This window comes from Rhipicephalus microplus, chromosome X (genome assembly GCF_043290135.1).
Source record: "Rhipicephalus microplus isolate Deutch F79 chromosome X, USDA_Rmic, whole genome shotgun sequence".
In the NCBI taxonomy this organism is placed as follows: Eukaryota; Metazoa; Arthropoda; class Arachnida; order Ixodida; family Ixodidae; genus Rhipicephalus; species Rhipicephalus microplus.
The window spans coordinates 128,500,910-128,525,910 of record NC_134710.1 but is presented as its reverse complement, the minus strand read 5'-3'; the positions used below and the strand labels follow the sequence as shown (position 1 = coordinate 128,525,910).

At 39.0% G+C, this 25,001-nt stretch overlaps 2 protein-coding genes across 3 annotated transcripts in view; one reads left to right on the top strand and one right to left on the bottom strand.

Annotated features, from left to right (window-relative positions):
• Window positions 1-2: 2 nt before the first annotated feature.
• Window positions 3-12,905, bottom strand: LOC119176439 (ileal sodium/bile acid cotransporter). The gene is made up of 3 exons (XM_037427708.2): window positions 12,196-12,905; window positions 10,012-10,183; window positions 3-1,441 (listed from the first exon to the last, which is right to left on the bottom strand). The coding sequence occupies exons 1-3, from the start codon at window positions 12,712-12,714 to the stop codon at window positions 855-857; spliced, it is 1,278 nt and encodes a 425-aa protein (XP_037283605.1). The 5' UTR covers window positions 12,715-12,905; the 3' UTR covers window positions 3-854.
• A 562-nt stretch (window positions 12,906-13,467) lies between these two features.
• The window catches only part of Arms (Ankyrin repeat-rich membrane spanning), an 83,568-nt gene continuing 72,034 nt past the window's right edge, over window positions 13,468-25,001 (top strand). Inside the window, exons 1-5 of one of the 2 annotated variants that reach the window (XM_075877685.1) lie at window positions 13,468-13,566; window positions 14,652-14,769; window positions 14,881-14,979; window positions 16,171-16,269; window positions 20,340-20,537. In XM_075877685.1, the coding sequence (XP_075733800.1) occupies window positions 13,556-13,566; window positions 14,652-14,769; window positions 14,881-14,979; window positions 16,171-16,269; window positions 20,340-20,537 (525 nt within the window). In that variant the 5' untranslated portion in view covers window positions 13,468-13,555. Of the gene's footprint in view, window positions 13,567-13,751; window positions 13,912-14,651; window positions 14,770-14,880; window positions 14,980-16,170; window positions 16,270-20,339; window positions 20,538-25,001 lie in introns of those variants that run through there. The other variant, XM_037427704.2, reaches the window with a different exon arrangement.

Sequence of the window (25,001 nt, the reverse complement as noted above, 5' to 3'; positions counted from 1 at the left end):
GCTTTGGTCTCCTTTCTTTATTCTGTATGCCCCATTTAAAACATTTTGGGAGTACAGGAACTATACCACACAGTCATGGGTGTCTGTAGAGAGGTGCAGTAGGGGCACTTGGCCCCCCACCCAAGCCACACCAGTGCTCACCCCTCTCGGCTACCATGCAATAAGACTTTGCATGGCCACCCCCAGCCCGAGACAAAATCTTGCCGACGCCCATGCATTTCCGTAGTACTCAAAAGAAAAAACATTGCCCCACCGTGGTGGTCTAGTGGCTAAGGTATTCTGCTGACCCGCAGGTCACGGGATCAAATCCCGGCTGCATTTTACGATGGAGGTGGAAATGTTGTATGCCTGTGTGCTCGGATTTGGTGCACGTTAAAGAGCCCTCCACTACGACGTCTCGTAATGATATGGTGGTTTTCGGACCTTAAACCACACATGTCAATCAATCAAAAGAAAAAAGCATTCCATTATGCTCTGGTAAAAAAGGTTTGGCACCTGGAGTTTATATATGTATGCATAATAAATTTGGCTAAATTATGCTTTGGCTCTAGGAATATGTTTGGCCTACAATGTGCCCGGTAACTTCATAGATCAATGAGCACCTAGGTCATGAGCATTGGTACAATCATATTCAGTGTGAAATGCAACTCAGTGCCTGTGGTTGAAAAGGCCCCTAAACCGCACAGTGGTCTCAACAAATTTAAAATATGTTGGACAAAATGAATAATGGAGAGTAGTGTTTAATTTAATTTTTCGTAGGTTGCTGCCCGAGCATGAGCACTGTGTTGCAGCTCGCACTAAATGCGACTGTATGTATGGCACAAGTTTGCGCTACACTGCTGCACTATTGAGCCTCAGTTGACGGGCATTTCTGACTTAGTGCCGTCCTGGCTGGTATATGCATATGAAGAACACCTACGGTGCAGCGTCAATACTGCAAAAACAGTTAACAGTATGGCACTTGCTAATGTGACCAGCACTACCACTGGCACCACAGCAAGGTCTCCGCTAGGTTCTGGCAGTGAAAAAGTAAGGATAATAATGGCTAGTGGGCCATTTTGAATTGCCGTTTCTAAGGAAACTGCTATAATCTGTTTACTTGTGAGTCGAAACAACCACGCCATGGTTGCACCAAATAAAAACCCTGCAACTACAACTACAGACGCAGCAACTACATCCATTAGAGTGATCAGTGTAACTATATACCAATAGCTGTATGTTCCAATGACTAATGCAACAAGTAATATGGCCACAGAGAAGGGTTTCACGATTTTCTCGGCCACTTGAGCCCATTTTGGCCGCTTGTATTGGATGAGGAGGCCCAGCCCCAGTGGCAGAGTTAACGCCACCAAAGACACAATCAGGTTGCTGAATGGCACTGCTGGTGTGGCAGTACCAGCTATTCGCCGGCCTAGCGTGTGCATCCACAGTGGCATCAGGGCTGCAGGGACCAGGCAACACAGGTAAGTACACCCGCAAAACACATAATAAATGCTATTTGACAATTTGAAAGGCTGTAAAAAAAAGAGGGAAAAAAAGGAACAGACAAGACCTTATCTGAGCATGCAACCAACTTGCTCAACATCAACTATTCAAGATAAGATGACAAGCTTTCAACAATACAGTAAGAGCTCATCTATGGTTCTGGCAAGCATTTGCATTATTTACAGACATCAACATATTGTTAACTTGGGATATACTTGGCTACAGCCAGGTTTATTTGAACGACTGTCCAAGCATGCCAATTAAAAAAAAGGTCTCCATGGCCACTGCAGTGATGGAAGTGACTTTTTACTTTTTGGAGTATACTTTGGAGCAAGAAAAAGTACTGCTTTGGAGCAGCCATTGGTGTTTTTGGAGCACAAAAAAATGCTAGTTTAGAGCAGCTACTGGTGTTTTAGGAGCAGATATTAAATTTGCCTCACAATAATGAGAGTTTAGACCATTGTCAAAGCATCTTGTAAATACTAATATACTTATACACAACGATCAATGTGAGTTTGATGAAGCAAACAATGGCAGGCTGTGAAAAATGTGCTGTGAAATGGGCTACAATTTAAAATACTGGTATTTGTGACAGAAATCAAACAGCAAAAGCTGAATGCCACATTTTAGAAGTAACCAGACTCCCACATAACTGTTGCTAAATAAGCAGTAGCAGTAACATTTTGCTTTTTGGAGCAGAAAAAATGGTGCTTTCAAGCAACCTTAAGTGTCTTTGGAGCAGAAAATAATGCTATAGCTTAGGGTTGCTATTGGTGTTTTCGGAGCAGATGCATGTTTCTAATGACTCCTGAAGTCTAAAACATCACTTTAGCATTTAATAAATACTTATATTTATTATTAAACACGTCATACGCTAGTATGCAGCTAGTATAAAAGCAGTGTAGTTTGCGAAAAATCATAAGCGGGGAGAGGGAGGGGGGGTCAAGGGAGTTCGGACTTTTCTGGTGTTCAGGCTGGGGAGGACAACTTTTTGCGAATATCTCACTTAAGATTCAGCTTATAATTGAGTTAATAATTAAGTATAGCACGATCAACTTTTAAAAAGGCTTTTTATATTTTACTGCATACCTGTGTTAAATGCCCCTCAGCTGTGAACTATGGAAATCAAAAAAAGGTGATAAAAAAGAGACTGAATAGAACAATTCAATTGCTCGAGCTCAAACCCTATGCTCGTTTTTTGCATTTTATTTGAAAACATGATTTAATTTCTATATAAATATGAATACAACCCATATTAAAAATATGAATTGGACACCATGGCCTAATATGTGTGACCCCTTGAGATTTTTCTGGATTTATGCCACTTAGTAGCATATTAGGATGATAGTGTATACAGCTTGCTTTCGTTTTAGCTTAGGCTGATGGGAAGGTCTAATGGTTCAACTTCATTCGTGTTAGTTTGCCAACATCCTTTTGGAACAGGTTTGGAGCAGTTGCTAACAAATATAGCACTTTGGAGCAGCATGGAGCAGCATTTCCCTTTGGAGCAGTTTGGAGCAATTGGAGTAGCACTTCCATCATTGCAGTAGATAATCAGTATGAAATAAAATTCATCTTGATCATTTTAACAGTTCACCATACTAGCGTGCAAGTCTAGCTGAAAAAAAAAAAAAAAAAAAAACCCTGATGAATGTGCCATATGCCTAACATGCCAGTTCTTGTTGCATTATATAATGAGACCAGAGCCGATAATGCAGCACACTAGTAGCATACTGAGGTATTAATATTCAAATTCTTTTCAGTTTATGACATGTGAACAGTAAAATTTTGTCATTAATGTTCTCTCAGTGCCATTTCGGAGCAGGTTTGGAGCAATTAGTAACAAAATATGTTGTTTGGAGCAGCGTGGAGCAGCATTTCCCTTTTGGAGCAATTGGAGCAGCACTTCCATCACTGCCACTGGCTTGGTGTTGACAATCGGCAGTGCCAATGGCCACCCTTTAAAGGGGCAGCATTACGTTCACAGAGGCTACGTGCAGAATTAAAGCAAGAGAACTGCATTGAAATAGCAAGTTCATGTTCCAAAGATTTTGTAGCACACTGAATGTGTGCCCCCTCATTTGATTTGCAGTCTTCACATCCTATTAATGCGATCTAAGCAGCTTCATGTTTTCTGTGCCAAATGTGAGCAAAACAGAAGAAGATTCATGCAATATTAACTATGGTATATTAGCTATGATAAAATTTCTGGACAAATTGTTTCTAAGTAATGGAATTCTTGATTAAAGCAGACTGAAGTCTTTTTAAAAAGCAGACTTGTGGTTAAGAGGAGTGGTTCTTTTGCCCAAATGAAGGCAAATAATGGCTAAAGCACTTTAACACAGCTTTGAGATTTGTGGGTTACGTCATTGCCAATTCATCAAGTAAGGTTAGGCTTAGAACTTTACTCAAATTTCCTCAAAGCTAAGTGACTTGGAAGAATAGCGAAGGCAAACAGGTATTGTATGCATGGAACCACCTAGATTCACTGTGCGTTGGGGACATCAGTATATGATAATGTTGCTTTTACAGGCAATACAAGATGCTAATGATCCCAAAACACCATACTTCACCATTTAGTAGTGGGTTTTTAACCATACAAGTAAAATTACTAGTGAAGACCGACACCAATGCAGCGAGAAAACCTGAACAGTCAGAAATCACTGCATTGTGATATAAAATCCTTACCCTGCAAGTTTTTATAGACACTTGGAATGAGCCTCAAAGGGTGACATCTAACTAATGTTCATGTAATGTTGGGCAGCATATCTGCTTCTTGTGTGCCCCTTTTTCTGACAGACTTCCTGGCACAGATGACTGCTGACAGACGTTACTACACAAAAAGACGCATAAAAGTCCTTATATAGGTGAGTATCACATATGTGTAATTCCCAATGCACACTTTAAATTTAATCAGGGTAAAATAAAACTTCATGGTAAATAACTTCTCATTATTCTAAGAACAGGACATAATGATAGTCATGACTGCCAGGGCAAACAAGACGCAAAACACGTGTTCTAAGTTCTAACTAGCCCAATTCACTACATGAAAAGGGTCATTGCCAAGTCAAGTAACATGAAATTAAACCTCATTTAACATTGCAGTGGTGGAATATTAAATGAAAATTTTCAAGCGCATAATAAAAAAAAAAGAAGAAAGCCTACATGGAGTGAGTTCACGACACATCAGGACTGAAACAGCTATTTATCTGGTAATGAAGACCAGTGGCTTAAATCTGGTAAAATTGCAAGGGGACACACACATCTGGCCATGGCACCGAACTTGTTTTTATTTTCATTTATGTAAAAATTAAAATCATGCTCTGAAAAAAAAAAAAAAAAACTGCATGGCTTGCTTCCCAGCACATAATTGCATTGCTCTATTGAGTAATCTTTGAAAGCGGTCGAGCGGCGGTTGCTGTTTCAAGTTTCATATAGCTGAGATTTACTAAACAGCAAGCTTACACACAACAAAATGAACATGCATTAACTAGAAAAAAGTTTGATGCACACTTAACAGTCAAGCGATTCAAATATATTGCATCTGAAAGAGAAAACTTCAAAGAGAGATGCTTGCAATGGCTTCCCCCCCCCCCTCAGCCTGAGCAGAAGGGGGTCAGAAACACCATTATTTTTGCCCCCCTTTCGAAATTTACAAAAACAAAACAAAAGGGTGGCATAAAGCTGCCATGGTTAATTCAAGGGACTTAGACTCAATTTGACAACTCTGTGTAATTACCTATCAATGGCCCCACAATTCATTTCACTTGAGATAGAGCTACCCCAAAAGCCTGTTACTAGGTTTGAGTACTGCTAAAAGAAAAGCACGCTTCTACTGTCAGCTAATTACTATGCCAGTGTCTAATGGCACGAGAAGAGCTGGAAGATAAAACAAAAGCCCATGTGTCTTCTTTAAGATGAGCTCATATGATATCATAGATATGGCACATTTATGTCACAGTTGAGCCTTCTGTACACAAATAACCAGCAGCAGTAGCAATTTGAGTATCCTAGATCTAGAGTGAATTAAAAAAAAAAAGACTGGCACACTTGCTGAAGTTCTACACTAGGCATGTTGGTCACTGTAGATTGCATCACTGAAGATTACATCACTATAGATTTTATCAGCATCACAATAGATTGTCTAGTGCAACTAATCTATAAAGCACAAAAATATGCACACATAACAAAGTGATTTGTTGTGTATAAGTAGAAACAGACTACATTGTGTTCTTAAGGAACCAAACAAAGAATTTCGTAAGTTTTTGGTACTTTAGCTAAGCCAGCATGCCCCTAATGCGGAAAAAAAAAACCTTTGCAATTTGCGATGTTAATCAACATATTAGTGTATTGTGGTGGTGGCACAAAATTCAGACACAGAACTGTTACCATCATTTTGTTTTCTAATAATAAACGTAATATGGTAATATTAATAAGACTAATGTTTTTTTTTTTCATGTCCTATAATAGATAAGTTTGTACAGCTTTTTAGTGTCCTTTTAAAAGGAAAATTACATCGGGCAGAAACTATTTTCTTCAGCACTACTTCGGTTACATAAGCTGTTAAACAAAAAGGTTTTTGAACTGATAGATGTTATTATCATCGTCATCAGCACTGGAATTCATCCGGTGGCTGTGAATCTGACGAAGCGCTCTCGACGCATTCCAAGCAAGGGTGTGCAGTTAAAACGGGTTGATTACCTCTCTGCCAAGTGTGAACAAGGGTGTCAATGGACGAGTCCGCGCTAAGAAAACCCATGAGAAGAGAAAGGCCATTGTGACCTTGACTCCATACAAGTTACAAAGGCTTTGAGGGCAACTTGCGTGCATCTGGGTAATTCTATGATAAAAACATGAAAAGTTAGCCATCGTTCTTCTAATGTCTCATTCCTCTGAGCATTTTTAGTCACTGCTTTTGTTAGAATAATATTCAGTATTTTGAATGAGCCCTATTTCATTCAAGTACCAAATCGAATAGAATTGTATTTGATTTGCTATTCGAGATCTTCAAATATTCACACACCTCTACGATTCTAACAAATAAAGCAGCTCTACAACTAAAATAAAGAAATTAATAAAAACCCTCAATAGCACTAGCATACTGAGTTTATTGATACATTTGAAGTGAGGAGCTAAAAATCGTACCAATAAACTGTGAATATAAACTTTTCAAGCTTTGCATCAGCATTGTAATGATTTTATGTTAGCCCCCTGGGAAGTTAGGACATAATATTCATCCACTTCAAGTTATCTGTAAACAATGTTTACAGAAGGGCGAACTTCATCCTTGATTTGTTGTTCACGCTTGCCCATTTTGAACAATTTGTGCTAAATATTAAAATCAATAATAATAATAATAATAATAATAATAATAATAATAATAATAATAATAATAATAATAATAATAATAATAATAATAACAATAATAATAATAATAATAATAATAATAATAATAATAATAATAATATAATAATTGATGCGATTTAATATCCAATAATCATGATTAAAATATCCAAATTGATGAATTGAACTTACAAAAGAAGGGCAATTGTTCCGAGGGGCTAGTTTTTTTTTTATAAGGTACAAGCACCAGACACCAAGAAAATTATTAGAGACATTAATTATTTTTTATCAGTGGTGTCATAATTACAATATAACTGGACAGGAATTAAAGTGGATGAAAAAACATTTTTTGTCGGTAGGGCCCCAACCAACCACCGGAAAAGCGGTTTTGTTGTCCACATTAATTCATTCCCATTTATGTCATAGTTATGACACTGAAGATAAAAAAATACTTAATGTCTCCTATGCTTTCTAATAATTATCTAGTGGCTGAATAGTTCTCTAACGACACAATATTTTAGTTAGATTAGTGCTATTTGAATATATGACAACTGGAGTTGCACGAAAGCTAAAGCTTTTGCTTAAAACACTACAAAAGGAAACACCAAATAAGCTACTATGGAACGTATTAGTTGTTTAAGTGAAATGTTAAATTGCTGAACTATCTTCCTTCTGTTGGTGCATCTTAGTAATCCAGTGCATCATTTTATATGACTTTGTAGCCAACAGATGATTGACATGAAGACGACATTGCAAAGCAAAACCATTGGCACATCAGGACAGGAGCGATCCTCACACCCTCCAAAACTAATTGGACCCTTCCCCAGCGATGCACCTAATTTTTACTCATGGAACAAAGAACTAGTGACAAAATTGGAAAACACATCACAAAATTTAGCTTCCATATATGTCGTCAGCTGCAAATCTGACAAACCACCTTTCTCCTCTCCACACAAGTAGGTGACTTGTCCGTGCCAGAAAAGCCCAGTGTATTAACTGTGGTAATAAACTAAACAAACAGCACTATTATAGTACAGAAAAACTGAAACCCATGGGACCTATAAAGTTTAACTGCAAATCAAAGCACTTAATTAGAGCCTGATTATAAAAAAAAGTCATTTCTGCCATTAGCATTTCATACTTTTGTTGGTTGTGTTTGCCAAGACTTTATAAACTGTAGGGGGTCCGTCCTATGCACGGCTGATGCAGAAACCTATCTAATGTTCCAGGCGCACATAGTCGTACCGCGCACGATTAACGTCTCCTATCCATAGCTTGTCTCATTGCAATAATTTTCAGATGTAGTTGTAGAATCATCACAGCATATATAAATCGAAATCTAACTTACAAAGGCAAGCTACTGCCCGTTAAGCATATTGTTCAAAAGTGTGCAAAAAAATGTGCAAGTGTATGTTCGTGGTGAGAGTGTTCGCAATTTCAGCCCCCAAAATTGAGAGGCTTGATCAGCCTTTAGAAAAAACGTGGAATATATACTTCACAAATTGAACTTCGTGCTACAATCTGTTGATCATCACTCAAGAAGACAACTATGCTAGTCATATGATGGTCTTCAATTCACTCTCTCAGCTGGAGCTAACTTTTCAATAAGTTTACTTTTAAAGGTTTATGCTAGCTGTTTTTGTGGCAAGCTGCTAGGATTGGGCAACACTCATTTTTATCATGAAAAATATTTTTTTTTGCCATGTGGATTTTCACATATCTTTTAGTAATGTTTTTCCAGCTTTCCAATACTTCAAAATGTTGAAAAAGTTGCTTCCATGCTGCTATCTACTAGCATTCTTCAGTGGCTCATTTCATAATCAACTTTGTTTGGCTTGATTCCTCACTATAAATTTTTGTCAAGGGCCGGTATGTGTAACACTAGATTCCTTTAGCTCAATTCCATTTCTTTCTCATCATTAAAGGGGCCCTACAACACTTTTTGAGCATGACCAGAAAACGCTGCTGACCGGTAGTAGAGGCTCCCGACAACATGCGAGCCAAATATAGCACAGCACACGGCCTGGAATTCACAATAAATTATAAAGGTCAGCTGAAAATTGCTTTCTCTTCTCTCTAAAAATCACATTATATGCCCAAAACTCACACATCAACGACCCATCTATTAACCATTGGCTGATTTGAACAAGGCGCGCTTACTCATTACAGAGATCGCCGCGGAAGGCCGCTACTTGTCCACGCGTGCGTGCGTGATCACACTGAAAAAGCCGCGCATTTGAAGAAAAAGAAAGTGCTCAAGGTCATGAAGCGCATGTGACGTTTTTCTGTGCCATCCCTTCCTGCTAAGCTTCCAGCGCTTTCGTCGGGACAAGAGAAGAGAGAACGCAATTGCAGCATGCGACAAACCTTTGTAACTCCACTCGCACTGGACGGATTCTTAAAATTTTTGCGGCGTTGAATTCGCGACGCAATAAGCTCTTTCAGTGAATTCACATTATGGTTACTTGAAAAAGTCTTTCAGGGCCCCTTTAACAATCCATTGCCAGCTAGTTCTTGTACCTATGTGGCTGATCATTTTTGTCATGTTTCGTTTGAATGTTAACTATATCAGCTTCAACTACACTATAACCTTGCTGATACACTTTTCTGGGGACCATGATCTGGAGAAAAAAAAATGTAACATCCTTCAATGCTTGTGGTAGCATTATTGCTAAGTCAAAAAGCTACTTTTAGGTGAATTCTTTCACGAACTTGAATAGGAGGCCGACAAAATATAGAAAACCTGTTTAAGGTAGGCTTGTTATCACTGCGTGGCAGTTAACTTGAAATTACCAATGATCTTAATAGACAAATCACAATCTCTTTATAAAAATGAATCACAAAAATTTTTTTTGTAACCATCAAACACGATAGCATAAAAGCATCATGTGTCTGTCCAATAAACTCAGTTGCATAACTTAGCGAGTTTTGCAGAATTACCATTTTCAGAGGCAAAACGTAGCGATCAACACAGGTGCCGTGACTAGCACGTTGATCACCTTGCAGTTTTCCGATGCAACAGCCAGCAAAACAAAGGTAACAAAAAGGCAGATAATACACATGACTCTGTGAAACTAAATTGGACCAGTGCTTCAGAGTATAAGAACTGGAAAAGCATGACACAAATGTATCAATGAGTTTATACAGTACCAATGATACTAGGTACTGAACAACTGTACATACCAAGTGCTCCTACACTGCTCATAAAGGTCATGGTAACACTGAGGTCCAAGTCTCCCTCAAAGAGCAGAGTGTAGAAGTTGCTGTAAATTCCACCAGGACATGAGCCAATAGTAAAGAGCCCAAGCCTTGTTACTGGATTCTGCAGAAGCAGTGTTGAACTTCCATAGGAAATCTGAAAGAGCATCAAAGTATAAATAGGAAATGTGCATTACAATGTTAACTTAAAGTTCCCATTTCCTATGCAGCATATAGTTTCATGTGCTGGTCCTATAGGCTGTACAAAACCTCTATGTTGATGCAAGGGCTGTTTCAAATGAATTTTCAAGCAGGGTAGCTGCAGTTATTATAAAGATGTCATAGTTCACATTATATTCTCCTAAAAAATTTATGCTAATTAAAAATGTCTTGCTTTGTGGTACATGTCCAATATGCAAATGTATTCCAACTCACTATTTGACCAGTCTCACCATGTTTGCATTCCTTAATAATAATGGACATTGTATCACACTTTTTTCTTTCATTGAATCTCTGACAACATGTTTGACAGGCAACATCTGGCAATATGTTCAGACAAGGTCACTGCTATGTTGCCCCAAATTATTTAAAACAGTTCCTTATCATTTACAAATTCAGTTATTCAGATGTCCAACTGTCAGCTGTAATACTCATAGATGCATCAATATATCTAAGCCTGATTTCTTGTTGTATCGAATGGATTGTACACAAGCTTCAGGTGTAATATTACTTCAAATATGTTAAAATATCAAATATCCAATTTGATATATGTGTCGTTTTTTTTTCTTTTCAAATATTCAATGTTTGAAACTACCCCACTTCAGTGGCACAGGAAAGCAGGCACAGACTAGACAGATTTCTGCATCATCTCCCATGTGTGGCAAGAGGCATCTCAAGCTTATTTCTCATTCCAGACATAATGCCTTACCGTATTTCTGCTGGCTAGAAAGATGCAATAAAACAGGTGGTTTAAAGTTTTTCTCTCGTATGCAAGAAGGACTATAGCCATATTTATTTTTCTCCAGCAAGGCACAATATAACTGATTTATTTCTGACTCAATTTACTACAGCCATGAATACTATCTTATGTACACTTTTCAGGTGTAAGAATACCTGTGCACAAATATGGGTAAGCATAAATGGACACAACTGTTACATACCAGAATGCATGCGAATGGCTTGCAAAAGTTTTAATATATTGTTGTACTTTACGTACAAGATATTTATTAAACAGAAGAGCTTATACCAACAGGAATTTGCTTTGAGTGCATGTCAGTCAATTGATTTATATTGGGCCCACTATCGATTATAAAGCTTTATGGCCTTGTAAGTATAACATTGTCATACATGCACTTTAGAATTTGAACAGAAAGTAAATGGTAATGATCTAGAATGGGGCTTGAATTTTTAATTGGTCCTATTAAAAAGAGACTTGATAAGTAGAGTCCACAACTTAATGATATTAATACTGACTTCAGGCTTTAGATATAAGGCCCCATGCTATCAATATTATTATAGAGGAGCAAAATATAGATAATTGGTCCCATTTAGAAGAGACTACATATGTAAAGTACACAACTTATGATGATAATACTGACTTCTGGCTTTAGATATAAGGCCTCCACGCTATTTGTATTATCATTGAGGAGTAACATACACAAATTTTTGTTGATAAAAATGCACCATAGGAACTATTTGCATTTAACCACTGGTACTACTCCCGCCTACTGTGACCAAAATTTATTTGCATATGCAAAGCATGTGAGATAAGAATTGCACAAATGGATACAATGGGCATTAAGGGTACTGCATTAAGTGTGTGTATATCAGCATAGGCATTTTTCTTTTATTGAATATTTTGACAAACTTGTTGGATCGAGTGAGGCAAGCAGAAATTTCAATTCAGCATTTTAGGTTAGGGGACACAAGAGGTTTACGTCATGCTTGTGAGCACAAGGTGCTTGGATCCCAGCAAAAGCCAAGCACATAGTGGTTTTTTAGATACGCAAGCCCCTTACATCTGCAAAACTAAAACTCTTTTATTTCATTTTTTTGGTCTGGAAACCATCAACACACAAATATACAGCTTGTTATTTTCAGAAGGGAGTTATTAGCCGTTGATGATCTTCCAGTGTACTGATTTAATCCTAGTATGGCAACATAACTCACCAGTGGCATAAAGATGAATTGGCAAAACATGCCAATAGCTGGAGCAACCGGCCTCTTGATTTGTGAGAGTACCACATGCATATCCAGCTGGCATCCAACATTGACATTGTTCAAGGCGACCAAAACTCCTATAACGGCTCCGAATCCCATCGAAAATACGGTCAACTGTCGCACAACAAGCATTTTGTGACTGCCTTTTGAGGTCTCATTTGTAATGCTGTCTTCAATTTGCCATAACAGGTTGGCATAACCAATCTTCAGTGGATCTAGAAGCGTTGAAAAGTTGTCACTCGGTGAGATGCTTTCCAGTGTTAATGCGATTCCGTCTTCATTCAGATGGACCACAGATGGATCACTAGAGTGCAGTACAATGGTTGCCCTGCTCAACTTCCGAGTAAAATGAAAAGTTAGATTGACGGGTTCGTAAAGCTGAATCTTCGTCTCAGAACTAGTAAAATTGAGCATACACATTGACGATTGCGCTAGTAGCAATACTGCAACACAAGAAAGCAGCAACATGCTGGTCAGTGCACTAGTCCTGGCGGTAAATCAAGCTTGGTTCGACAAGAGGGGAGCGGAGATAATACCTCGACCTTTCGCAAACACCGTTGATCAGCAACGACAATACGCGGCAGACTAGCGAGCAAGTGAAGCACTTTTATCGCTTCCATGCCTGCCGAAGCAAGCTGATAAAATGTGAACGAGTATACAGGAACTCTAGATTTAGGAACCATTTCATGGCACCTTGCATGGCGGTAACGCAAATAGCGAGATTTAGAGGTACCCAGGCCTCGAGTTCGTTTGGTTTGCGAGATCAACGCAAATGAGCCTCGAGGAACGTTTGATCACGCACACTACTTTCCAAATATAGCATGGTTGTTCGTAGTACGCAAAGCTCTGGGTATCCTATTCCACAATGATCCAATGTTTCGGTGTCGCATTTGAAGCATCGCGCAGTGCACTTCTCCGACCAGGAGCAATGCCGCCACAGCCTCGAGTCACGCTACATTCAATGGTTTCTCTTGTGAGTCGTTTAACGTTCAATTGACGCATCTAAGCAAACAGGTCAGAAAAGCAACAGGTGCAAACACAGTAGGTAACATCACTTTCTTCTCACTGCACAAAATAAGTCATCGCTCAATACTGGCAAATCATCGCGCAGTGCGCCAGTGATGATCTAAGCACAAATTCACAGTTTGAATAGAATTCTAGCCACTGAAGTTTGGAGAAAAATACAATGCACAGAACGAGGGTAGCGTGGACACTTGTGGGCTTAGGTTGAGGCATAAAAATTCGATGGGCTGAGGAGGGTACAGGTAACACGACTCCTGATCCGGGGCTGACGACGGCAAGTGGATTCATGAACGAAAGGTATGTTGCAATCAATCGCTATGCCTTACTGCTTGAACCAAGTTAACCGACACATGTGCAAAATTAAAAAAAAAATCACAAAGGTAACTTCGATGACTGTTTTGATACTGCAGCTCGAAACCGAAACTGACTGACTTTGTGCTCAGTCAAAACACGGCTGCTGCTTATTGTGACGGTTGTAGGTGCTGGAGCTGCGCGTATTGTATGATGTGACTACCGTACCACTTTGCGGGCTCTTCTGTGTCTTTTTTTTTTCTTCCTTTCTTTATCTTGATTTTAGTACGCGGAATGCAACTCCTTCACTTACAGTTCTGTTGGTTCAACATACTCTTCATATGCGCTGCGGTAAGCTTCAGATGTTCATGCCTATTAATCCAAACGCAAGAAACCACCCTTGTCTCCTGTGTTGCGCTGTAGTACACTTACGCGCGAGCGTGAATCTTAAGATCGAGCCCGACACGCATTGAATTTCTCGACGGTGATTGAATCTTTTCCGCAGCTTGTGCAAATAAGGCAATCTCAACTGAGAAATTGGATCCTGATCTGGCTCAATCGCGATCGAGAATACAGTGTGCGACACCCGTATCATGAATGACGCTTTCTGGGTAGTCAGCGATTACTTTCCTTAATCAGATAATGGATGTAAAACTAAGTACCGAGACATTGTGTTTTGATTAAGGGCTGTATTATGCACTGGCCTACAATTATTGTTATATGTTCAAACCAATATTTAATGAAACTAAGTTTTCTTAATAACCAAAGGAAACACACCGAGCTGTAGAACAGAATCTTTAGTGTATTTTTTGTTGTTGTCTTCCTGAAATTAGATTAACATTTGTGAGCTGTCATTGACCTCAAAAATGTCTTTAATTGCTTCTCTTTTAAGAAAGAGAGAACAGAAACAGGACAAACAATTTAGTCATCAGTTTTCACCATTCCTGCCTGAAAGATATTTATATCAATTGTGTTGTTCATCTTGCTCCAACTTACCAGATAGAAAGCTTCTGCCAGAATGGAAGAGTTTGTTACACTACTTAAATAGAAAAAGAAATTTATTCTGACATTCATTATCTTTTGCTCTCCAGGATAGGTGAAATGGCATCTACATTTTCGAGTGCTGTAGCTCTAATAACTGCTGGAGACCTTCATTCTCTTGAAAGGTCTCTTAATAACAAGCATGTGAGCCCTGATGAACGAGACGAGGTATGTAACTCCTGGCCTTTATTTTTTTCTTTGTCGAATGAAGTGTGCTGTTTTTTGCTTCTTTTGGTGTATTGGCACTGTAATAAATTCATTTGGTTTGCATGTTCGTAGAATGGTCAAACATTGCTGATGATAGCTGCACAGTACGGACAACTTCCAATTGTTGAAGAACTGATACGACAAGGAGCTGACATTCATCTAGAGGACCTTGTAAGCAATACTTTTTTGCCATTGAAGGGCCTTGTATAATATAAAATGACTTGTCACACCAATTCCAACATTACTTAAGACCAGCACATGCAACCGTCCCATTCTGTTCTTTGAGTTCTGTGTTTCGTTGCTTTTTTAGCTTTTTAAGAAGGCTTAATTGGCTGCAGTTTTTAGTGACCATTAAATGATCTGGTGTATTATAGAATGTAAACAACTTGTCACGTCAATTGAAACATGCTTTGAAAACAGTACTCATGGCTGTCACATTCTGCTCTTTCAATTCTGTGTATCACTGCTGTTCTAGGGTCTAGCTTTTACAGCAAAAGCTATTATAAAATCACAGCACGGGTCACGCCCGGTGCCGCTGCCGGTTTCTGTAACCGCTGTCGCACGAAATAAGAAAAAAGAAACTCAAACAAAAAACACCAAAGACGTGTGGTGGCATAGTGGGATTAAAACCCAGGTCCAGTACGTACTAGCCCAGTATTATTGTAAGAGGTAAACAGCGTGAAACCTCTTACAATGAATTGTTACCAACTTGCCCAGTTTTCAATACAGCCCAGTATTGCACCGCTGAGCCACGCCGGTGCTCGGGTCTCGTTCGGAAACTTGCCTTAGGCAGGCTTGATTTCAGCAAAGGAATCGCGTTAATATTAGTAATAAAGCGTTCTAGCAAACCAGGTGTTGCACAATGCAAATCGCATAACGAGTCCAACACATTACAAAAGCTTGTTCTTCGTCAGCTAGGAACTGTGGCACATGCCCACTTCAGGCTTAATTCTTCATCGTCGTCAGCTGCTGAATACAACACAAAATTCGCACAAAATTCGTTGCTAGTGTTTAGTTGATACCACGCTTCTCCGAAGAATGACGAAGGATAGTTTAGTGATTGCCGGCCTACTACTCAGAAATTATGATTATTTATGGTGTAGTGGGTACACAGCTAGTGTGGTTCTAGCATTCACCCAAAGAGTGTTTTGAAAAGGCTCTGAAAGGCCGCTCATGGTGCTTTCACTGCGACTGTGCTGCACGTTCCGCGCAGGCCTGGCGATTTTTTTTAGTGCAGTACTGGGTGGCCCGAACATTTACGTTCCCAGCTTTCGCTTGTTTTTCATGCTGGGTGATTCCTTGCCTTTTATGTAATTTTATCATGGCAGTATGCTCAATCACTTTTTTTACCCACTTCTGCAGGACAATTGGACAGCACTACTAAATGCTGCAAAAGAAGGATATACAGACATTGTTTCAGAACTTGTTATGCACAATGCAGATATTGAGCATCGAGACGTGGTGAGCTGCTTCTCCACAGTTTTATTGCTTTTATTAGTTGGAGGGGTCCTGCAGTGCTTCCTGTACAGAACATGCTTAATATGTTTGTGCTTAAAGGGTATATTTTCTTGGAAACCCTGTCTGACAAAAATCTTTTAAATTTTACCTTGTATCAGAAATGTTGTTGGTAATCAAAATGCTCACAGCACAATTACTTCCTGTATTTCCCTTTCCTTGTTTTTTTACAATGAAAGGTGTTATGAGATCACAACACGGTCGTTTTTGGCACTGCAGTTGTCTGCCGCCAGTGTCCTTAGCCACTATTTTGCAGAAACAACAACAGCAACAACAACAAAAAAAACTTAATGAGAAAAATATGCTGCATGAAACAAAGTTGAAATATGGGCCCTCTCCATAGCAGTCCAGTATTCTATCACTGAGCCATGCCGGTGCTTGAAACTCCTTCGCACAAAGACGCTATACAAGCTTCAAGTCGAGTAGGAAGCACTTAACATATGTATCATTGCATGGTAGAAGAGTAAAATAACAACCAGGCTTCACATAGTGAAAATAGAATAACAAGGGGGTTGTTGAATGCTTCCAACACATTACAAAAATCTCAGCCATAATACTTCGTCATCAGCCACTGCATCAGCAAAAGTGCACATAATGCCTTGCAAGTGTGTAGCAGGTGCCTCACAGATGTGTAGAAAGTGCCTCACATCTCCACAAAATGAGGAATAACGTTAAAATGGGTGCTTTCCAACTTGACAGAAATGATTTATGTTGTAGTGGGTACGTTGCAAGTGTAGTCGTATTGGTAGCCCCAAGATGGTTTATCACGGGCTCTAGAAATGCTGCTCTTCCAGCTTTAGCTGTAATTGTGCTGCGCTTTCCGTACAGGCATGGCATTTTTACAGCAAAAGCTGTTATGAGATCACAGCTCCGGTCACGCGCGACACTGCAGTTGTCCGCCACCGGTGTCCGTAACCACTTCGCACGAAATAAGAAAAAAAAATCCTGGTACCAAGGACACAGTGGGACTCGAATTCGGGTCCGCTGTGTGCCAGCCTAGTATTTTACCACTGAGCTACGCTGGTGCTTGGGACTTGTTCCCAAACTTGCTTTAGGCAGGCTTGATGTCGGGAAAGGAATCGCGTTATTATGCATAATAAAGCGTTTTAGAACAGCAAGAAAAAAACCAAGTGTCGCACAATGCGAATAACGTAACGAGTTGGTCGTCCAATGCTCCAATCTATTACAAAAGCTTGTTCTTGATCACCTATTAACTGTGGCACATACCCACTTCAGGCATAATTCCTCATTGTCTTCGGCCACTGCATCAACAATTGGCACAAAATTCCTTGCTAGTGTTCAACGGATACCGTGCTTCTCAGAAAAATGACAAAGAATAGCATAGAAAATGGTGGCCTACTACCCATAAATTATTATTATTAATGCCATAGTAGGTACTCAGTAAGTGTTCTTGCAGCAGTTACCCAATGAGTGTTTAGAAAAGGCTCTGAAAGCCCGCTCTTCTAGCTTTCGCTGCGTTTGTGCTGTGCCTTCCATGCAGGCATGGCATTTTTTTTTATTTTTCCTACCTACTACCCGTATCTATGCCAACATGAAACAATACTACTCACCATCCGCACTTGTGTGGAGCTTTGATACTGGCATGGCCTCCTAAATGGCTTCATTGTCTTGCTCAAGTGTTGAAAGCCATTAGTGTTGTTGTTCACTGCCAAGTGAATCCTCTGCTCCAATAGTAATGACATCTGTCCTTTTTTCGCTCATTGAATACACATCTTTTTTTTAACATGTATCACAGACTATTTGATTGCACATCTAATGGCATCTGCTTGCACATTATGAGCATTCTATTTATTGTCCCCTAACAGTATAACAATTTAACTTTGTACTGCAGATATTGTTTCTGTACACTCAAATATATAAAAATAGTTTTTGTGTCTTGTCTTTTTTTGATGTGTACTTCTTGAAAATTTTTTAATGTGTGCACATCACTATTGTAACATTACTTTTGTCATTGATATATGCTTTTGAGCTGTCAGTGTTTAATTTAAAAAAAAAATTATTTGGGAAGGCATGCCTTGGTCAGTATGAGCAACATATTGAGACTTGAGTTTCATGGTTTGTTTTCTTTTCGAAGTAGAGTGAAGTAAACTTCATGTTAAAGTTACCATGCAGAAATTTGTGGAAGTCGTAACATATGCCATGGGGCCAATAGTTGCCATGTCTCTCAATACGTATACATCAATGTTATAATTGGTAGGAATTTTAGACAATAAAAAAAAGTGGGAGTAGGGTTAGGGTTTATTGTAATATTGGTGGCCTTCTGCTGTATACATAAGAGTGTTTATTGTCTCAGGTGCTCATGAATATATTCTCTGTAGATTACCCAGATCTCACTTTATGTACTCAAAAAGTGTTCTGGAATAAAAGTGTTTTTGATAGCACTAGCACCATGAGTCTTGCCTTTCACTTTTATCATCAAGCTTGGAATTTTCTATTTATAACAACAATTATAATGAATGTATTGCGCATTGCAGAACTACGTGTTGGCTCAGTATTGCAGTACTACGGGGACTTTACCAGATGTATAAATTTGAAGTGAAAAAATTATTTGGTCAAATAATTTTGAATTGCATTCAAATAGTCTGTATTGCATATTATCAAAAAATGGGCACATTTGTCATTACCCAACTAACCTGCACAATATATATATATATATATATATATATATATATATATAATGAAATAAGGCCTGTGCAAATGCCATTATATTTAGTTCAAAGGAAGTGGAAGAAACTCTGTCATTAGTAGTAGCAGCATTTGACTTTTTGTAGAATGCAAGCGAAAACCTGTAAAATATGTTACATTTCAAAGTTTACTATACTTAGAGCATATAAGCCAGTATAGCAAGCTTTTATTTCAACTTAAGAAATGATGAATTGATGCTAGGGCAATATGATCATTTAACCTTGAAGTAAGGCTTCACGACAGTGTGGATTTTTTTTTATAGGTGTTTTCACTACTTAGCACCTCTTTACTGCAATGAAACCACCTTCACAAAGTTGCATGCGTACTAATGTATGTTTATTTGTTCATTTCGAATATTTGGAAATTTCCAATAGTTTAAATTTGAATAGAATGGAAACCAATTTGAATACTGTAATATTCGTTCAAATATTTGCACAAGCTTACTCTGAATGTTTTTGTGAATTAGAATAACTCATTCACCTAGTTATATCAGTTTATCAATGTGCACCTTTTCCTTCATAATAAATTATAAATTATTCATAAATAAGAAAGAGTGTGTTATTGCATGTCACCCTCATGGGGTCTGGTGGCCTCAATGTTCTGTGGAAGTCCTGCATCTCATTGCTCATTACTGAAGTCATGTGTTGCCTCTCTGTGAGTTAATGGCTGGATACAGATGGTGCCTCATGACTATAAAAAGTCATGCAGAGTGATGCCAAAATATCGGTAGTTTCATTGTATGAAAATTGTTATTTATTCATGAAAAAAAAAGTTAAAAAATAATAAAGGTGGACAGTTTACATCTCCTTTAATTTCGTTATTGACTAATATTTAATTAACATTACTTATTTGAATCTTTTTAACTTAATGGTGTGAGACCTCACATCATAGTCTCACTTTGAAATGGAACTGCTTATTGGTATGTTGCTTAGAAATAAATATGCACCAAGGAGAAAGTGTGGTAGACATGATTTGGGGTCACAGATAAGACAAAGCTTGTACATTTCTATTTCTTCTGGTGGCAGTGAAAGCTCTCCAAATTATCAAAAGTTACAATGAATCCTAAGTCAGCACTGTATGTAATATGTGTACTCAATTTGGCATGACAAAATTGGGAATGTTTATCATTCATTATAATTCATATGTTACCATTTAAGTGCTATGGGACAACACTGCTGTTTTGTAGTTGCAATTCCTTCATTTTCTGTGTACTTTACCTCAGTTCTAATATTCTGTCCTGGAGAAAGTGCATATATATTATCATTACCTGTGCAGGAATAATTTACTGCTTGCAATTTTGCTCATTCTAGGGTGGATGGACTGCCCTTATGTGGGCATGCTACAAGGGTCACACGGAGACTGCTCGGTATTTGCTGGAGCAGGGGGCCTTTCCAAATGTGCATGACCTGAACCACATGTCCTGCCTCATCTGGGCAGCAGGCCGGGGGCACCAGAGTATTGTGGGTGACCTACTCAGCTACGGTGCGAAAGTCAACTCTGGTGACAAGGTGGAGCATATATTATGATATACAACTGTAGGAGTTTTCTAACTGGGTTTCATGGAAATAGAGGTTTCTGTGGACCATTTTGTTTAATCTATCAGTCACCTAAATAAACAAACCATTATTCTTTTCGGTGCACTTTTTTTTCAACTGCAATACTAGTAATTAAGTTCATTGTATTCTGCCAGAGGTGTGAATCTGCTTACTTTCTATGTTATTTCATCTCTGAGCAGAAATTCTTAGGCCAGAAATATACTTAAAAAAAAAACCCTCAACAGGTGTATTCTTGGCCTGACAACTGATGCGTCAAAGATATCGAAGTTGTGTTAGTGAGTTCTCACACTCTTGGAAGTACTTCTTCTAAAGCACTATGATTCTGTTTGCCAGCTCATGTCCTTGTTTGAAGATATCAACAGTTGCTGCTGTATATGAGCACAGTCACAACTGATCATGATCACTCCTGTGAAGACCCAGCACCACATAATCAGCTTTCATCAATGCAGCCATAAAAACACCTTGCTGACTGACAACAGGAAACTGGTAGAAAAAGACTGGGTGGAGGGGAGAATGACTGATTACTGGTTAAGAAAAGCTGTTGGTGTCTTTCTGCTCGACCATGTCTTGTTTGCCAGTATCATGTTACATGTATATTAGTTGGGGGTCTGTATGAATGAGATATGTGCTAGGTAACTTATAGATATTTTATAGTCATTGATCATAATATTTTAAATCAAATTTCGGACTCCAGCACAAATACTAGCGCATTTAGATTTGGTGCTGACCACACTGTCGTACGCTGGCCTTTTTTTGCTGCACAAAAGTTATTGCAAAACTTCCCTAAACAGTTCCTCTGTCAAATGGGGGAAGGGTGGCAGAACCAGAAGTTACCACTATCGCAGGGCTGCAGACTGAGCACAGTGTTCATGCTATACAGGTAAAAAAAAAAAAAAAGTGGCTATTCGCTGTCAATTGAGCTCCCTCCAGCCATTGGCGTCCTCATGTTATTGTGACCATGCGGCGGACTGCCTTTGCACTGCACTCACAACAGAAATCTCAAAGTAGCGTGTCAGAGCGGGTTATAAAGTGGCCGCAACACCATATACTGGAGGGGAGTGCTTCGATGGCAAAAAGCCGCTTTTTTCTTGAGTTGTATTTGAGTATAGTATGCATATTCTGTTAATTTTTTTCTGGTCTATAATAAAGTTAACAATATTATTCGATCAGCTGTAGAGCTTTTTAAATAGATACAGATACATAGTCTTCATTAGAAGCACATCTCGGCAAAGATAAATAATGTGGTTTTTCAAGTCCCTAAATATTGCTGACTCGGTTCCCTCTGCTCAGGTTGTCTGGCGATAACAGCATCCACGAAGAGTTACGGCAAAATGTGTTGCAATTACTATAATTATACTTTTCCACATGTTCCTTATGTTCTATGCAATAGAATTAATTATGGGCAACAACAGTGACTCGTAACAGATGTCAGTGGTGAATATATTTACTACAATAGTAATTATAGGGACACTCCAAGGTAGCGTGCAGTCTACAACACGATGTTAGAAGTATTTTAGGTGGACCGACGGCGCCTCCGGAAGCGAATAACTTCTGTTCCATTTTGTGAAGAGGGCCCGAGATGGTGCCACGATGACCGTGGCTTAAGCGTAGGTCGCTTCGGTGTCGTGGAAGCAACTCCAAAAAAAAAGAAAAAAACTTCTGCCCCTGTTTAATAATGAGTGCAAAAGTAAATAAATTATTAAAAGCAGCAAAGAATTACTACATTTTGACGATACAGTGTAGATAGCTGTGGAAAATGTTTGATTTAGCACATCGAAGGTTCGCGAAGGAGCACATGTTTTTGCATTCACAAACATCAGATCGTGAATCCAGACATGTGACGGTAAAATCTCATGTAATTATGACAAAAGCTAGTTCTTGATTGAAGTAATGTTTACATAGTAGTTAGACAAAAATAACTTGTTAGTCGAAGTCTTGCAGTAATTTGAATTTTCGCCGGTGCGGTCGCATTTTGATGAAGCAGGCCTGAGTGCTGTGTAATGAGAAGTGTGTGAAGTTGAGCTTCTTGGTACATATTTAAAGAAAACAAAAACGCGAAAAAACGAAAGAAGTCACAGACGAAACACCATTCTGCGATGCCAGTGCACGTTACAGAACACCACATTGTTGAAAATTCCTAAGCCTTTCGCTACGGCATGCCTCATATTCATGTCGTGGTTTCAGCACATAAAAGCGCAGATATTTTCATAGTTAACAAGCGTAGTTCTCGCTTGGGGAGAGGAGAATAGCACATGTAGGTCTATAGAGATTTTTCAAAGCAAAGGAGCAGCTCTTAACTCAAAAACGGCAAATTTATTACAGTGATATAGAGATGCATTCATACCTAAATGGCCACAAACAGAATAGTACAGCACTTCAACTGAAAAGGAAAGCAGTGTTGAAGACACATGTGAAAAACGAAAGCTATGCATTGTGACTTCGAGTTAGCAACTTACTGGACTAGTTTCGAAAGCTTGCACAACCTTTGAGACTTGTTTGCCTCATTCTTTTTAATTCGTTTGCAATATTGGCACATAAGCACTCCTACATAATAGTGGAGCACTTGTGCCATCATGTCTATTCTATGTTTCATACATGGAAATGAGAGGTTGTAGTTATCTAACACAAAGTCAATAGTCAAATCATACACTTCTTTCTGAAATTTTGCTTCTGAAATTGCTTCTGAAGTTGCTTCTGAAATTTTCGCTCTGCTCCTTTCAAAAGATCAAATAGCATGGCATTAGGGTGCATAAGTCCTCCTTTTGTCTTCAAAACTACAAGAGCTGATGCAGCTCTTGACATATCAGATGTCCCAGTCAGTCCAAGCTTGCACTTGGAACAATTTGTATTTTTTAGGAGTTTTTGGCAAAGAAACCCACATACATAATAAATTATGCAGTCGGTAACGCTGTCTGATGCAGGCATTGAGTTAAATACATCGTCGCACTCTATCTTATCCTGCGCCAATTCGTCAAGCCTGTTCTTAAGCTCATTCAAGTGTGACTGGCTGGCCAGATCCTCTTTGAAAGCTGATGTTAAATCACGCAAGCTAAGGAGTCGTCGCTCTTCACTAGAAAGTAACTGGCAATTCCCGTACTTGGGTGACTTTACGAGACTGTAAATGAATAGCATGCTGTATAATTGCAAAAACGTTGGCAAGCAGAGATGTTCATTTCTAAAAACTTTTCCAAAACATCTTCATTAAACTTTGCAGTTAACACATATTTGAAGTCGCATTTCTCTAACAAGTAATTTTACATCTGAATTGTTGACAGAATAGTCACTCGCAAGTCCTCAGCAGTGGTTTGTGAAAAAAAAAAAACAGATCAATTCGTCCTGTCTTCACTACTTCTTCCCAATTATTGAGCCATTGTAGAAAGGACTCTAGCACTTCAAAATCCTTTCCGCTAATCTTAGACCTTTCTTGGGCTGTCTGCAATTCATGGCATCAAAAATGTTGTTAATTCGCACTGTGAAATCGTCTTTTTCCATGCATGTGTTGTGGCCAGATTTGCACTGTGGCACAAAACACTTCTTTCCCATTTCACGACTTGCTCACACGAACAGCATGGACTCTCATTGCGCATGCACAAAAAAACAACAATGAAAACAAGAGTGCAACGGACGACAGCTCCTTTGTCTGGACAACACCGTCTGAACGGTGCCCGCTCGCCACTCGCAAGGCTGTAAGCCACATGACTACTCCTGCCATCTCGCGGCGCGGTGGAGCAGAGGAATCAAAGTTGAGTGCTGCGAGCTCACGGCTGTGGCGCTCTGTCGTTCCACCTATACTTCCAACATCGTGGTCTACAATGCACCTAGCTAGAGCAGGGGTAGGATTAATGTGAGTGCTGTGCAGTGCTAAAAAGGACATGATTAGCATGGGGAGGGGAGAAATAACTATAATGGGGGATTTTGCAGTGGAAAGGGGCAAGGGAAGTTGGGTGCAGGAGAAGTGTGCACGCATCTCCTCTTCTAGTCCAGGCAGCATGAGCATCCGTGCCGTTACTTTATGCAGCTTGGATCATAAAAGGCGACGATTGTTGCAAAGGTTGATTGAGCGAGCTGAGAGGCTGGCCATTTTGTGTGATCGGTCTCCATGCCCCCTATATTTGAGGTCACATTATTCTAGGAAAGTGGGAGACAATGCAATGTACTTAGTTAAATCTGTTTGTGTTGTTCATCATTCCATTGTTTAAAGGCAGTGTCGCAGTCTTGAAGTGTTGTGTGTTCATATTTTTGTGAGTTTGTGTAACATTATGTTTATTATATAAATTAGTATTCTGATGTTCACTGCAATATATAGGGCCAATGAAGATATCAACCTTGCTGTGTATTGTCTAATGCAATGCTATTGCTATCAAAGTGTCACCTTTCGGGTGAAAGATAAATTTTAAATTGTTGGTTATTTCAATA